This window comes from Hylobates moloch, unplaced genomic scaffold, assembly GCF_009828535.3.
Source record: "Hylobates moloch isolate HMO894 unplaced genomic scaffold, HMol_V3 SCAFFOLD_5, whole genome shotgun sequence".
NCBI classification, from domain to species: domain Eukaryota; kingdom Metazoa; phylum Chordata; class Mammalia; order Primates; family Hylobatidae; genus Hylobates; species Hylobates moloch.
This window is the reverse complement of record NW_026652280.1, coordinates 82,100,836-82,117,955: the sequence shown is the minus strand read 5'-3', so window position 1 is coordinate 82,117,955 and position 17,120 is coordinate 82,100,836. Positions and strand designations below refer to the sequence as shown.

The 17,120-nt window shown below is 37.5% G+C and overlaps 1 protein-coding gene across 1 annotated transcript in view; it reads left to right on the top strand.

Annotated features, from left to right (window-relative positions):
* The window catches only part of SLC22A24 (solute carrier family 22 member 24), a 62,605-nt gene that overhangs the window by 36,054 nt on the left and 9,431 nt on the right, over positions 1-17,120 (top strand). The window contains exons 5-6 of the mRNA XM_032151845.1: positions 3,419-3,542; positions 11,159-11,274. Coding sequence (XP_032007736.1) covers positions 3,419-3,542; positions 11,159-11,274 — 240 coding nt within the window. The remainder of the gene's footprint in view (positions 1-3,418; positions 3,543-11,158; positions 11,275-17,120) is intronic.

Here is a 17,120-nt window from a genome sequence, read left to right as displayed (position 1 = left end):
GTGCTGTTTGCTAAGATCATTGGAAAAGTGCAGTATTAGGGTGGGAGTGACCCAATTTTCCAGGTGCCATCTGTCATGGCTTCCTTTGGCTAGGAAAGGGAATTCCCTACCCCTGCACTTCCCAGGTGAGGCGATGCCTTGCCTTGCTTTGGCTCATGGTGTGGGCTGCACCCACTGTCCTGCACCCACTGTCCAATAAGCCCCAGTGAGATGAACCCGGTACCTTAGTCAGAAATGCAGAAATCACCTGTCTTCTGCGTCACTCACACTGGGAGCTGTAGACTGGAGCTGTTCCTATTCAGCCATCTTGGATCCTCCATAAATTTTTCATATATCAAATTTATTAGTTTGGGGAAGTTTTCTTCCATTCCTAGTTTGTTGAGTGTTTTTATTATGAAAAGGCATTAAATTGTGTCAAATGCTATTTCTGCATCAACAGAGATGAGCATGTGGGGTTTTCCTTATGTTAATGTGGTATATTACAGTGATTCATTATTGGATATTGAACCATCCTTGCATTCCAGTATAAATGATATTTGGTCATGGTGTATAACCCTTTTAATATTTTGTCACATTTGGTTTGCTAGTCTTCTGTTGTGAATTTTTGCATCAGTGTTTGTAAGGTATCTTTCCCTATAGTTTTCATCTTTTGTCCTTGTCCAGATTTGTTATCAGGATGATACTGGCTTCACAGAAGGACACAAAAGGTCACATATTAAATTATTTCATTCATATGAAGTACCCAGAATAGGAAAATTCATAAAGACAGGAGGTAGATAAATGTCTCCTATGGATTGGGGGAAAAAAGAATGAAGATAAATGCTAATGGGTATAGGAATTTCTAGGTAGCAATGAAAATGTTCTGAAACTAGGTAGTGGTGATGGTTGAAGAACCTTGTGATTATGCTCAAAACCATTGAATTGCACCCTTTTAAATGGTCAATTTTGTAATATATGCATAATATGTTAATCACAAAAAATAGTAATCCAAATGAATCATCTGGTTTGGCTATGTCCCCACCCAAATCTCATCTTGAATTGCAGCTCCCATAATTCTCATGTGTTGTGAGAGGGACCCAGTGGGAAATAATTGAATCATGGGGCAGTATCCTCCATACTATTCTCGTGGTAGTGAATAAGTCTTATAAGATCTGATGATTTTATAAGGGGTTTCCCCTTTCATTTGGCTCTCTCTTCACTCTTGCCTGCCACTATGTAAGACATGTCTTTCACCTTCCACCATGACTGTGAGGCCTCCTCAGCCATAGGTGAGTCCATTAAACCTCTTTTTCTTTATAAATTACCCAGTCCATGTTACTTTATCAGCAGTGTGAAAACGGACTAATACAGTAAATTGGTTCCAGTAGAGTGAAGCACTGCTATAAAGATACCCAAAAATGTGGACGCAACTTTGGAACTAACAGGCAGAGGGTGAAACAGTTTGGAGGGCTCAGAAGAAGACAGGGAAATGTGGGAAAGTTTGGAACTTCCTAGAGACTTTTTAAATGGCGTTGGCCAAAATGCTGATAATGACATGGACAATGAAATCCAGGCTGAGGTGGTCTCAGGTGGAGATGAGGAACTTGTTGGGAACTGGAGTAAAGGTGACTCTTGCTACGTTTTAGCAAAAAGACTGGCAGCAGGATTTTGCCCCTGCACTGGAGATTTGTAAAACTTTGAACTTGAGGGAGATGACTTAGCGTATCTGGCAAAAGAAATTTCTAAGCAGCAAAGCACTCAAGAGGTGACTCGGGTGCTGTTAAAAATATTCAGTTTTAAAAGGGAAACAGTGCATAAAAGTTTGAAAAATTTGCAGCCTGATGATGTGATAGAAAAGAAAAACCCATTTTCTAAGGAGAAATTCAAGTCTGCTGCAGAAACTTGCATAAGTAATGAGGAGCCAAAGGCTAATCGCCAAGAAAATGGGGGAAATGTCTCCAGGGCATATCAGAGACCTTTGGGCAGCCCCTCCCATCATAGGCCTATTTACCTAGGAGAAAAAAAATTATTTAGTGGGCCAGGCCAAAAGACCCCCTGCTGTGTGCATCCTAGGAGCATGTGTCCTGAGTCCTAGCCACTCTAGCCATGGCCAAAAATGGCCAAGGGACAACTTGGGTTGTGGCTTCAGAGGATGCAAGCCCCAAGCCTTGGCAGCTTCCACATGGTATTGAGCCTGCAGGTGCACAGAAGTTAAAAATTGAGGTTTGGCAACCTCCACCTAGATTTTAGAGAATGTATGGAAATGCTTGGATGTCCAGGAAGAAGTTTTCTGTGGGGCAGGACCCTCATGGAGAACCTCTGCTAGGGCAGTGCAGAAGGGAAATGTGGGGCCAGAGCTCCCACAGAGAGTCCCCACTGGTGAACTGCTGAGTGGAGCTGTGAGAACAGGGCCACTGTCCTCCAGATCCCCGAACTGTAGATCCACCAACAGCTTGCACCATTTGCCTGGAAAAGCCACAGACACTCGATGCCAGACTGTGAAAGCAGCCAGTAGAGGGCCTGTACCCTGTCCAAGCCACAGTGGCAGAGCTGCCAAAGACCATGGGAACCCACCTCTTGCATGAACATGACCTGGATTTGAGACATGGAATCAACGAACATCATTTGGAGCTTTAATATTTGACTGCCCTGCTGGATTTTGAACTTGCATGGGGATTGTAGCCCCTTCATTTTGGTCAATTTCTCCTATTTGGAACAGGTGAATTTACCCACTGCTATACCCCCGTTGTATCTAGGAAGTAACTAACTTGCTTTTGATTTTGCAGGCTCATAGGCAGAAGGGACTTGCCTTGTCTCAGAAGAGACTTTGAACTGTGGACTTTTGAGCTAATGCTGAAAAAAATTAAGACTTTGGGGGACTGTTGGGAAGGCATAATTGGTTTTGAAATATGAGAACATGAGATTTGGGAGGCGCCAGGGCAGAATGATCTGGTTTAGCGAGGGACCCAGTGGGTAATAACTGAATCATAGGGGTGGTTTCCCCCATACTGTTATTATGGTAGTGAATAAGTCTCATGAGGTCTGATGATTTCATAAGGATTTCCCCTTTTGCTTCTCTTGCCTGCCACCATGTAAGACATGCCACCATGATTCTGAGGCCTCCCAGCCATGTGGAACTATGAGTTCATTAAACCTTTCTTTCTTGATAAGTTACCCAGTCTCAGGTATGAATTTATCAGCAGTGTGAAAATGGACTAATATACTCATGGTTCTGTATAATTACTTTAACAAATACTTGTTGATGGCCAGATACATCCTTCACCCTAGGAGTCCAGCAGAGGAGGCCAATTCAGTCAGAAATGACTCTACTATAATTTAGAATGTCTGTATTAAATCAAAGGGGAAAGGAATCTCATGTTAAAGGTTAAGTGCCAAATAAATAATTGTTTACTATACCTATGTTGTCTTCTTTCATCAGGAAGATGGTGGAGTCTGCTCGGTGGCTGATTATCAACAATCAGCTAGATGAGGGCTTAAAGGAGCTTAGAAGAGTTGCACTCATAAATGGAAAAAAGAATACTGAAGAGACACTGACCACTGAGGTGATCTGGAAAGGGGAAATGATTGCTGTGATTAAATGAAAACATGACCTCACAATCACACTAGTCTAGGTTGCTGGAGTGACAGAATTAGACTTCTGTGAGTGGAGTTTTACATCTCTGTCCTGATAAAATATATATATCTTTCCTTTTGTCAATGATTTGGATATAGATATTGAAATACACTGGCAGAAGTGGATATAATTGTTTAGTTAAATTGATTGGGAAGTTTTCATGCTCTTACCCTAGACATATAGGGGAAAGTAATCAAAACACAATTTATTTCTCACTAATTTACTGACTTATGGTCCCCTCTGGGGAAACTAAGAAAGCCAATAAAATAAATTATAATTAATCATACAGAAGATAGATTTAAATGTGATTTTGACCCTTTATGTATTTATTCAATAAATATCCCCTTGAGCACCAAATATGTAAAATAAAGTACTACACAATGTGGAACTTGTGAGAGCCTGACATGGCTCATTCAAGCACTCTTTCACTCATTCCTTTAAAAGTACTTATTGCCTACCAGGGTGTACCAGGGTGTTGTTAGATGTTGATAAGAGAATAAGTCAGAGTCTCTAACCTCAAAGAACTTAAATTTTACTATGGGACAAAAAAATTAAGAAATCATTATAATATAGAATAGGTGCTATGATATGGTTATATGCAGAGTATTTTTGAGAAAACACAGAGGAAGTATCCACTTTAGCCTTAATAGGTCAGAAAAGGTTTAGAACTTAGCTGGTTAAAAGGAAGACAAATGGCATTTCAGGGATAAAATGAACTGGTTGGTATAAGCAAAACTAATAAATGAATGTCAGTCCTGAAAGAGAGCAAATGCCCTATAGAAGAACATGTTAGTAAAGGAAAACACAAAGGTTCTAGACTCTGGCCCCAAATGATTTCATCCCTCTGATATGCTAAGTAAATTGACATATGTACAATGTCTGGAAAAGTATTATTTCATTATAGCATATGCTCAAAGTCCAGAATTTCAATGAAGTTTGAGTGTGGACAAGGCTACTTATATGTAGTTCCCTAACTACAGGACCTTTGTGTTTGTATTAATTGACCTGTGAAACTAAAGACACAAGACATCTGTCTCCAACACATCCAACATACAATAATGATAGCAGCATGGAATAATTACTGTAGATATTCCTGATCAAAATAGGAGAGACGTGAGGTACAAGGAGTGGAGAGCAATTCGGAATTGCAGCCAGGCAAATGTTAGAAGTTCCTTGATTAGGTCTCAAGGTATGGAAAATGAAAGCAATTTGTCTCTCTGCTACAATCTCTTCCCTCTTGGATACAATTTATGAGTTTTCTTTCCTCTCATGAGAAAGAACATCTTTGCAGCTGAATGGTACTCTTATTCAGCTTTTCACCAACAAGATTTGTGGGGCTACACAGACTTTTTCATTTTGTACTGTCTCTGTCCCATGCTATCACGTGTGCAGTGTTTTTTCCATTAAAGATTTCTCAAAAACATTGCAGATCACCTGTCAACCCATTGGGGTTTATTTTTATTAGACAAAATTCACAGCAACAAACTTCTTTAAGATAAGCTCTATTCTACCTATGGCTCCTGCTGAGATGGTTGAGAGATCAATGCATCTAAGTATCCTAGAGGCTTTTTTTTTAATTGAGAGACACATGTTTAATCTCTTTAGAGGGCCCCTTTTTTCTGAATAATACACTGACTCTTTTACCTTTCTGGGATCTTAAGAAACCATCTCTAGGCCATGTTTTCATAACAGTATTCCAAAGCTATTTCTTTTTTCTTTATTTTAATTATTATGGGTACATAGTAGTTATAAATATTTATGGGATATGTGAAATATTTTTAAACAAGCATACAATGCATAACAATCACATCAGAGTAAATGGGGTATCTATGATCTCAAGCAGTTATCCTTTCTTCATGTTACAAACAATTCAATTATTCTATTTTAGTCATTTTTAAATGTACAATATTATTGTTCACTTTAGTCACACTGTTGTACTATCAAATACTTGACCTTATTCATTTTATCTAACTATATTTTTGTACCCACTAACCAACCTTATTCCCCCTCCACAACTACCCTTTCTTGTCTCTGCTAACCATCCTTCTACTCTTTATCTCCATGAATTCAATTGTTTCAACTTTTAGCTCCCACAAATGTTCCTGAGAACATGAAAAGTTCATCTTTCTGTGTCCAGCTTATTTCACTTAACATATTGACCTCCAGTTTCATCCACGTTGCTGCAAATGACAGAATCCCATTCTTTTTATGGCTGAATAGCATTCCACATTTATGTATCACCTTTTCTTTATCAATTTATCTGTAGATGGACACTTAGGTTGCCTCCATATCTTGGCTATTGTGAATGTTGCTGCAATAAACATGAAGTACAGATATCTCTTCAAATATTGATTTCATTTCCTTTGGATAAAAACCAAGTAGTAACATTGCTGGATCATACACTAGTTCTATCCTCAGTTTTTTGAGGAACCTCCAAAATATTCTCCATAGTGATTGTACTAATTTACATTCCCTCCAACTGTGTATGAGGGTTGAGCTCTTTATATATTCGGGTAATTAATCCCTTGTCAGATGAGTAGTTTGCAAATATTTTCTCCCATTCTGCAGGCTGTCTCTTTACCTTGTTGATTATATCCTTTACTGTGCAGAAGCTTTTTAACGTGATGTGATCCCATTTGTCCAGTTTTACTTTGTCTGCCTGTGCTTGTGCTTGGAATATTACTCAAGAAATCTTTGCCCAGACCAATGACCTGGAGAGTTTCCTCAGTGCTTTCTTATAGTAGATTTATAGTTTGTGATCTTAGATTTAAGCATTTAATCCATTTTGATTTGATTTTTTTATATGGTGAGAGTTTAGTTTCATTCTCTTGCAAATGGATATCCAGTTTTCTCAGCACCATTTATTGAAGAAACTGTATTTTCCCTAAAGTATGTTCTTAGCACCTTTGTCAAAAATCAGTTCACTGTAGATGTAGGGATTTATTTCTGGCTTCTCTACTCTGTTCCATTGGTCTGTGTCTATGCCAGTACCATGCTGTCTTGGTAGTTATAGCTCTGTAGTATAATTTAGAACCAGGTAACATGATTCCTCCAATTTTATTCTTTTTAATCAGAGTAGCTTTGGCTATTCTAAGTCATTTGTGGTTCCATTAAAACATCATTTTTTCTATTTCTGTGAAGAATATCATTGGTATATTGCATTGTATCTATAGAATGCTGTGGGTAGTATGGACATTTTAACAATATTGATTAATCCAATCCATGAACATGGAATATATTTTCATTTTTTGTGTGTTCTCTTTGATTTCTTGCATCAGTGCTTTATAGTTTTCATTGTAGAGCTCTTTCACTTCTTTGATTAAAAACTTATTCCTAGGTATTTTATTTGTACCTATTACAAATGGTATTATTTTATTAATTTATTTTTCAGATTGTTCACTGTTGTCATATAGAAATGCCACTTATTTTTATGTTGATTTTGTATCTTGCAACTTTACTAAATTTGTTTCTCAGCGCATAGTTTTTTGTGGAGTGTTGGCTTTTCCAAATATAAGCTTATATCATTTGTAAACAAAGATAATTTAACTTCTTCCTTTCCGATTTGGATGCCCTTTATATCTGTCTCTTGTCTGATTGTTCTAGCTAGGATTTCCAGTACTATGTTGAATAACAGTAGTGAAAATGAGCATCCTTGTCTTTTTCTGAATTTTAGGGATAAGACTTTTAGTTTTTATCCATTTACTGTGGTACTAGCTGTGTGTCTATCATATTTGGCTTTTATTATATTGGGGTATGTTCCTTCTATACCCAGAATTTTTTTGGGTTTTTGTCATGAAGGGAAGCTGAATTTTATCAAATGCTTTTTCAGCATCAACTGAAATGATTATGCAGTTTTTGTCCTTTATTCTGTTGATAGGATGTATCACGTTGGTTGAATTGCATATGTCGAACCATCCTTGCATTCCTGGTCATAAATTCTGCCTGGCCATGAAGAATAATCTTCGCACGCATCATTGAAATTGGCTTGCTAGCATTTCATTGAGGATTTCTGTATCAATATTCATCAAGGACATTAACCTGTAGTTTTCTTTTTTATCTGTCTCCAACTGGTTTGGGTATCAGAATAATACTGGCCTCATAGAATAGGTTTGAAAGTATTTTCTCCTCCTGTATTTTTTCAGAATAGTTTGAGTAGGATTAGTATTAGTTCTTTAAATGTTTGGTCAGGCCAGCAATTTGGGAGGCCAAGGCAGAAGAATTGCTTGAGTCCAGGAGTTCAAGACCAGCCTAGGCAACATAGACCCCATCTCTACAAAAAAAAAAAAAAGATCTTAAAAATTAGCCAGGTGTGGTGGTACAGACTGTGGTCCCAGCTACTCAGGGGGCTGAGATGGGACAATCACTTAAGCCTGGAAGGTTGAGGCTGTTATAAGCCATGAAAGCATTACTGCACTCCAGCCTGGACAAAACAGTGAGACAGCATCTCAAAAAATTTTTAAATATAAATAAAAACCAATAAATATTTGTTAACATGCATCAGTGAAGTCATCCGTTCCTGTGCTTACTTTGCTAGGAGACTTTGTATTGTGGCTTCATTGTCATTACTTATTGGTCTGTTCAGGTTTTGAATTTCTTCATGATTCAATCTTGATAAGTTGCATGTGACTAGGAATTTATTCATTTTTTCTAGCTTTTATAATGTATTGGCATACTGTTGCTCATACCAGCCTTTAATAACCCTTTGAATTTCTGCGGTATTGGTTGTAATGTCACCTTTTTCATTTCTGATTTTATTTGAGTCTTCTCTCTTTTTTTTTTAGTCAGCCTAAAAGTTTGTCAATTTTGTTTAACTTTTCAAAAAGCCAACTTTTGTTCATTTTTTGTATTGTTTCCTCTCAATTTCATTTCTTTCTCCTCTGATCTTTATTACTTCTACTATTTTGGGGGTTCGGTTTGCCCTTGTTTTTCTAATTCTGTAAGACACATCATTAGATTGTTTAGTTTTTTTATTTGTTTGTTTGCTTGCTTGCTTGTTTTTTTGAGATGGAGTCTCGCTCTGTCACCCAGGCTGGAGTGCAGTGGTATAATCTCGGCTTACTGCAACCTTCAGCTCCCAGGTTCAAGTGATTCTCCTCCCTCAGCCACCCAAGTAGCTGGGTGGCATGTGCCACCATGCCTGGCTAATTTTTGCATTTTTAGTAAAGATAGGTTTTCACCATGTTGGCCAAGCTGCTCTTACACTCCTGACCTCAAGTGAGCCACCCACTTTGGCCTCCCAAGTGCTGAGATTATAGGCATGAGCCACTGTGCCTGCCAATATTTGAGGTTTTTATACATTTTGGATGTAGGCACTAATTGCTAAAAATTTGCAATTAGTACCACTTTCTCTCTGTCCCATAGGTTTTTGTATGTTGTGTGTCCACTTTCATTTGGTTCAAGATAGTTTTAATTTCTGTCTTCATTTATTCATTAACCCACTGGTCATTCAGGAGCATATTGTTTCATTTCCATGTGTCCGTATAGTTTCTAGAGTTCCTCTTGTTACTGAATTCTAGTTTTATTCCATTGTGGTAAGAGATGATGCTTGATATCATTTTCATTTTTTAAACTTTTTAAATTATACTTTAAGTTCTGAAATACATGTGTAGAACATGCAGGTTTGTTACATAGGTATACGTGTGCCATGGTGGTTTGCTGCACCCATCAACCCATCATCTAGGTTTTAAGCTTCATATGCATTAGGCATTTGTCCTAATGCTTTCCCCCCCTTTGCCCCCCAGCCCCTGGCAGGCCCTGGTGTGTGATGTTCCCCTCCCTGTGTCCATGTGTCTCATTGTTCAGCTCCCACTTATAAGTGAAAACTTGTGGTGTTTGGATTTCTGCTCCTGTGTTAGTTTGCTGAGAATGATGGTTTCCAGCTTCATCCATGTAGGGACATGGATAAAGCATATGAACTAATTCTTTTTTATGGCAGCATAGTATTCCATGGCGTATATGTGCCCTGTTTTCTTTATCCAGTCTATCATTGATGGACATTTGGGTTGGTTCCAAGTCTTTGCTATTGTGAACAGTGCCACAATAAACATATGTGTCTTTATAGTAGAATGATTTATAATTCTTTGGGTATATACCCAGTAATGGGATTGCAGGGTCAAATGGTATTTCTGGTTCTAGATCCTTGAAGAGTTGCTACATGATCTTCCACAATGATTGAACTAATTTACACTCCCACAGTGTAAAAGCATTCCTATTTCTCCACATCCTCTCCAGCATCTGTTGTTTCCTGACTTTTTAATGATCGCCATTATAACAGGCATGAGATGGTATCTTATTGTGGTTTTGATTTGCATTTCTTTAATGATCAGTGATGATGAGCTTTTTTTCATGTTTGTTGGCTGCATAAATATCTTCTTTTGAGAAATATCTGTTCATATACTTCACCCGCTTTTTGATGGGGTTGTTGTTTTTTTTCTTGTAAATTTGTTTAAGTTCCTTGTAGATTCTAGATATTAGCCCTTTGTCAGATGGATAGATTGCAAAAGTTTTCTCCCATTCTGTAGGTTGTCTGTTCACTCTGATGATAGTTTCTTGTGCTGTGCACAGCCTGAAATATTTACTTACTGGAGCTGTATGTAAAAGTCTCCCATATCCTGCACTAAATAATAAATGTAAGAAATGAATTAATATTATTTTTTAAAATAATGTGTCCACTCCTGTGCTAAATACATTTTATATTTGCATGTATGACTTCAGATAATTATTAGATAATCCCTATGAAAGAAGTGCTAAATTCATTTTCTAAATGATAAGAAAACTAAGCACCTGAGATAATTAATATATCAAGTGGCAGGGCTGAAATTCCAAGCCAGATTTGTGCAAGCCTAAAACCATCTCCTTTCCAACAACTATATTTCACTTCCTCAAATATCTGGCTTAGGCAAAAATCATACTCCATCAACATATCTCCAACATTTTTCGCTGCCTTCTGTGCACTCCACCCACGGGGGGACCCAGCAATCCCATTACTGGGTATATACCCAAAGAATTATAAATCATTCTACTATAAAGACACATGCACACATATGTTTATTGTGGCACTGTTCACAATAGCAAAGACTTGCCTGGCATATCTAGAGAATAATTGCTCAGAAGCTAATCATAAAGTGGACCCAGCTTTCAAGAAAGCTATTGATTTACAAAAATAAGCAGCTTCTCTTATAACAAGGGAAGGACAAGTATTTCATGCTCAGTGGATAAGAAAGAAACCTTTAACCTTTAAACAAATACATTTTCATTGCCTCCAATTTATAATGCAAATATTTTTGTTAATACTTTTACCTATCACTGGCTCAGTGTTTAAACTGGCTTTATTCCTATATAATTCCTCTGAGTTCCCATTTCTTCCTACACCTTTTGTAACACTTCACACATGAGATGAATTATTTAATGCCCATATTCCCCACTAGACAGAAATTTCCTTGAGGATAGTTAACAATATGTCTATCTTGTTCTCTAGTACTTACCACTATGCCTGACACATTACTGACATCTCACAAATGCTTGTTGTTATTTTTGTTGCTGAAGTTTGTGACATCCACCATGAAGAAGGAGTTGGATGCAGTCCAAATTAAAACATCAGTTTTTTCCCTGTTCCATGCACCCAAATTGCGAATGAGAGTCTTCGGCCTGTGCTTTGTGAGGTAAGTTCCATTTGGTGATGATTAACTTAAAATATTGGAGATACAAAACTGTTTCTTCTTTCAAAAGATTAGCAGCAGCATTTGGAGGACATTTCATACATAAGAGAAGAGAAAATCATATATGCCTCTAAGTGCCACATTTTTAGATAGCCTAATATTATGACAGGACAGTGGGACCTAACTACATAGTTAAAACTTATCAGCATCATATTCCAGCACAGAGTTTATCACTGGATGTTATGGTGATAGTAAGTTTTACCACAAAACATAGTCTAATTTTTTAATTTTCTAACTTTTTATTCACTAAAGAAGTTACATCAAGTGGCTATCCAGATGACATGATTGTAGATCAATTTTGCAAATATATAAAACTATGTAACCACCACACAGACAAGCTCATTTTCAGCATCCTGAATCATCTCTCATGTCTCTCTTTCACCCTAGTTAATACTTCTCCAAAACCACCAACTGTACTTACCGCTATCCCTGCAGATTACATTTGCTGGTTCTTGAATTTAATATTAATAGAATCATGCTATCTGTGTACTTTTAAATATGTGAAATTTATTTATTTTGTCTTGTATAACAGTAATTTGGTCTTTTAATTGTAGGTCATTTTCTCTTATATGAATATTCCATAAGTTATCTGTCTATTCTGGTGTTCATGGGTTTTGGATTTTTTTTCCACTTGTGGGCTATTATGAATTCCTGGGTTTAAGGCACATATATATTTGGCTATAGTGAACTACCAATCAATATTCTAAAGTGGACATGCAAATGTGCACTTCAATCAGCAAGTATAAGAATTTTGGTTGTTCCATACTTTGCTAATATGACTTATTCTGAAATCTTTTAAGTTCATAATTCCAATGACTGCATTTAGTATCACATTGTAAATTTAATTTGCTTTTTTTTTTTAACTTACATTTTAAGTTCAAGGGCACATGTGCAGGTTTGTAATATAGGTAAACTCGTGTCACAGGAGTTTGTTGTACAGATTATTTCATCACCCAGGTATTGAGCCTAATACCCACTAGTTATTTTTCCTGATCCTCTCCCTCCTCCCACCTTCCACCATTAGGTAGGCCTCAGTGTCTATTGTTCCCCTCTATGTGATCATATGTTCTCATCATTTAACTCCCACTTGTAAATAAAAATATGCAGGATTTTGTTTTGTTTCTGCATTAGTTTGCTAAGGATAATAACCTCCAGCCCCACTCATGTTCCTGCAAAGGACATCATTCCATTCCTTTTTATGGCTGCATAGTATTCCATGGTGTATATGTGCCACATTTTCTTTACCTAGTCTATTATTGATGGGCCTTTGGGTTGGTTCCAAGACTTTACTATTGTAAATAGTGCTGCAGTAAACATACGTGTGCATGTGTTTTTATGGTAGAATGATTTATAATCCTTTGGGTATATACCCAGTAATGGGATTGCTGGGTCAAATATTTCTGGTTCTAGATCTTTGAGGAATCACCACACTACTCTCTTCCATAATGGTTGAATTAATTCACACTCCCACAAAAAGTGTAAAAGCATTTCTATTTCTCCACAGCCTCTCCAGCATCTGTTGTTTCCTGACTTTTTAATGAGCACCATTCTAACTGGCATGGGATGATATCTCATTGTGGTTTTGATTTGCATTTCTCTAATGACCAGTGTTGATGAGCTTTTTTTCATGTTTGTTGGCCACATAAATGTCTTCTTTTAAGAATTGTCTGCTCATGTCCTTTGCCCACTTTTTGATGTGGTTGTTTGTTTTTTTCTTGTAAATTTGTTTAAGGTTCTTGTAGATTCTGGATATTAGCCTTTTGTCAGATGGGTAGCTTGCAAAAATTTTCTCCCATTCTGTAGGTTGCCTGTTCACTCTGCTGATAGTTTATTTTGCTGTGCAGAAGCTCTTTAGTTTAATTAGATCCCATTTGTCAATTTTCACTTTTGTTTCAATTGCTTTTTGTATTTTAGTCATGAAGTCTTTGCCCATGCCTATGTCCTGAATGGTACTGCCTAGCTTTTCTTACAGAGTTTTTATGGTTTTTGGGTTTTACATTTAAGTTTTTAATCCATCTTGAATTTTTATATAAGGTGTAGGAAAGGGGTCCAGTTTCTGTTTTCTGCATAAAGATGGCCAGTTTTCCCAGCACATTAATTAAATAGGGAATCTTTTCCCCATTGCTTGTTTATGTCAGGTTTGTCAAAGATCAGATGGTTGTAGATGTGCGGTGTTATTTCTGAGGTCTCTGTTCTGTTCCATATATGTATATCAGTACCATCCTGTTTTGGTTACTGTAGCCTTGTAGTATAGTTTGAAGTCAGGTAGCATGATACCTCCAGCTTTGTTCTTTTTCCTTAGGATTTTCTTGGCTATACAGGGTCCTTTTTGATCCATATGAAATTTGAGCTAGTTTTTTCTAATTCTACAAAGAAAGTCACTAGTAGCTTCATGGGAATAGCATTGAATCTATAAATTACTTTGGGCAGTATGGCCATTTTCACTATATTGATTATTCCCATCCATGAGCATGGAATTTTTTTCCATTTGTTTGTGTCCTCTCTTATTCCTTAAGCACTGGTCTGCAGTTCTCCTTGAAGAGGTCCCTCATGTCCCTCGTAAGTTGTATTCCTAGGCATTTTATTCTGTTTGTAGCAATTGTGAATGGGAGTTCACTCAGGATTTGTCTCTCTGCTGGTCTATTGTTGGTGTATAGGAATGCTTGTGATTTTTGCACATTGATTTTGTATCCTGAGACTTTGCTGAAGTTGCTTATCAGCTTAAGGAGTTTGGGGGCTAAGACGATGGGGTTTTCTAAATATACAATCATGTCATCTGCAAACAGAGACAATTTGACTTCCTCTCTTTCTATTTAAATACCTTCATTTTCTTGCGATAGTTTACTGAGAATGATGGTTTCCAGTTTCATCCATGTCCCTACAAAGGACATGAACTCATCATTTTTTATGGCTGCATAGTATTCCATGGTGTATATGTGCCACAAAAAACCAAACACCGCATGTTCTCACTCATAGGTGGGAATTGAACAATGAGAACACATGGACACAGGAAGGGGAACATCACACACCGGGGACTGTTGTGGGGTTGGGGGGGGAGGGACAGCATTAGGAGATATACCTAATGCTAAATGACGAGTTAATGGGTTCAGCAAACCAACATGGCACATGGATACATATGTAACAAACCTGCACATTGTGCACATGTACCCTAAAACCTAAAGTATAATAGTAAAAAAATAAATAAATAAATAAAATCATGAAAAAAATAAATAAATAAATACCTTCATTTCTTTCTCATGTCTGATTGCCTTGGCCAGAACTTCCAATACTATATTGAATAGGAGTGGTGAGAGAGGCTATCTTTGTCTTGGGCCGGTTTTCAAAGGAAATGCTTCCAGCTTTTGCCCATTTAGAATGATATTGGCTATGGGTTTGTCATAAATAGCTCATTATTTTGAGATATGTTCCACCAATACCTAGTTTATGGAGAGTTTTTAGCATGAAAGGGTGTTGAATTTTATCAAAGGCCTTTTCTGTATCTATTGAGATAATCATGTGGTTTTTGTCATTGGTTCTGTTTATGTGATGGATTACGTTTATTGATTTGTGTGTATTGAACTAGGTTTGCACCCCAGGGATAAAGCTGACTTGATCATGGTGGATAAGCTTTTTGATGTGCTGCTGAATTCAGTTTGACAGTATTTTATTGAGGATTTTCTCATCGATGTTCACCAGGGATATTGGCCTGAAATTTTCTTTTTTGTGTGTGTGTCTGTGCCAGCTTCTGGTATCAGGAAGATGCTGGCCTCATAAAATGAGTTAGGGAGAAGTCCCTCTTCCTCTATTGTTTGGAATAGTTTCAGAAGGAATGGTACCAGCTCCTCTTTGTAGCTCTGGTAGACTTCGGCTGTGAATCTCTCTGGTCCTGGCCTTTTCTTGGTTGGTAGCTATTACTTACTGCCTCAATTTCAGAACATGTTATCGTCCCACTCAGGGATTTGACTTCTTCCTGGGTTCATCTTGGGAGGGTGTATGTGTCCAGAAATTTATTCATTTCTTCTAGATTTTCTAGTTTATTTGCATAGAGGTGTTTATAGTGTTCTTTGACGGTAGTTTGTATTTCTGTGGGATCAGTGGTGATATCTCTTTTTCTCTCTTTTCTTCTTTATTAGTCTAGCTAGTGGTCCATCTATTTTGTTAATCTTTTCAAAAAACCAGCTCCTGGATTCACTGATTTCTTTGAAGGGTTTTTCATGTCTCTATCTCCTTCAACTCTGCTATGATCTTATTTCTTATTTCTTGTCTTCTGCTAGCTTTTGAATTTGTTTGTTCTTGCTTGTCTAGTTCTTTTAATTGTGATATTAGAGTGTCAATTTTAAATCTTTCCAGCTTTCTGTGGTAGGCGTTCAGTGCTACAAAATTTCTTTGTTAACACTGCTTTACCTGTGTCCCAGAGATTCTGGTACTTTGGGTCTTTGTTCTCATTGGTTTCAAATAACTTCTTTTTTTTAAAGATAGCTGTTATTTATTTATTTATTTATTGTACTTTAAGTTCTGGGGCAAAGAACTTCATTTCTGCATTAATTTCATTATTTACCCAGTAGTCATTCAGGCACAGGTTGTTCAATTTCCATGTAGTTGTGTGGTTTTGAGTGAGTTTCTTAATCTTGAGTTCTAATTTGATTGCATTGTGGTCTGAGAGACTGTTTGTTATGATTTCCATTCTTTTGCATTTGCTGAGGAGTGTTTTACTTCCAATTATGTGGTCAATTTTAGAATACATGCTATGTGGCACTAAGAATGTATATTCTCTTGATTTGGGGTGGAGAGTTCTGTTGTGTCTATTAGGTCTGCTTGGTTCAGAGCTGAGTTCAAGTCCTGAATATCCTTGTTAATTCTCTGTCTTGTTGCTCTAATATTGAGAGTGGGGTGTTAAAAGTCTCCCACTATTATTGTGTGGGAGTCTAAGTCTCTTTGTAGGTTTCTAAGAACTTGTTTTATGAATCTGGGTATTCCTTCATTGGGTGCATATATATTTAGGATGTATCTTCTTGACACATTGATCCCTTTACCATTATGTAATGCCATTCTTTGTCTTTTTTTTTTTTTGTGAGATGGAGTCTCGCTCTGTCGCCCAGGCTGGAGTGCAGTGGCCCGGTCTCAGCTCACTGCAAGCTCTGCCACCTGAGTTCATGCCATTCTCCTGCCTCAGCCTTCCAAGTAGCTGGGACTACAGGCGCCCGCCACCACACCTGGCTAACTTTTTGTATTTTTAGTAGAGACAGGGTTTCACCGTGTTAGCTAGGATGGTCTCAATCTCCTGACCTTGTGATCTGCCCGCCTCGGCCTCCCAAAGTGCTGGGATTACAGGCGTGAGCTACCGCGCCCGGCCTCATTCTTTGTCTCTTTTTATCTTCGTTGGCTTAAAGTCTGTTTTATCAGAGACTAAGATTGCAACTCCTGCTTTTTTTGCTTGCCATTTTCTTGATAAATCTTCCTCCATCCCTTTATTTTGAGCCTATGTGTGTCTTTGCACATTAGATGGATCTTGACTCTTTATCCAATTTGTCATTCTGTGTCTTTTAATTGAGGCATTTAGCCCATTTACATTTAAGGTTAATATTGTTATGTGTGAATTTGATCCTATCATCATGATGCTAGCTGGTTATTTTGTCCATTAGTTGATGCAGTTTCTTCATAGTGTTATTGCTCTGTATATTTTGCTATGTTTTAGCAGTGGCTGGTACCAGTATTTCCTTTCCATATTTAGTGCTTCCTTCAGGTGTTCTCGTAAGGCAGGCCTGGTGGTGACAAAATCCCTCAGTATT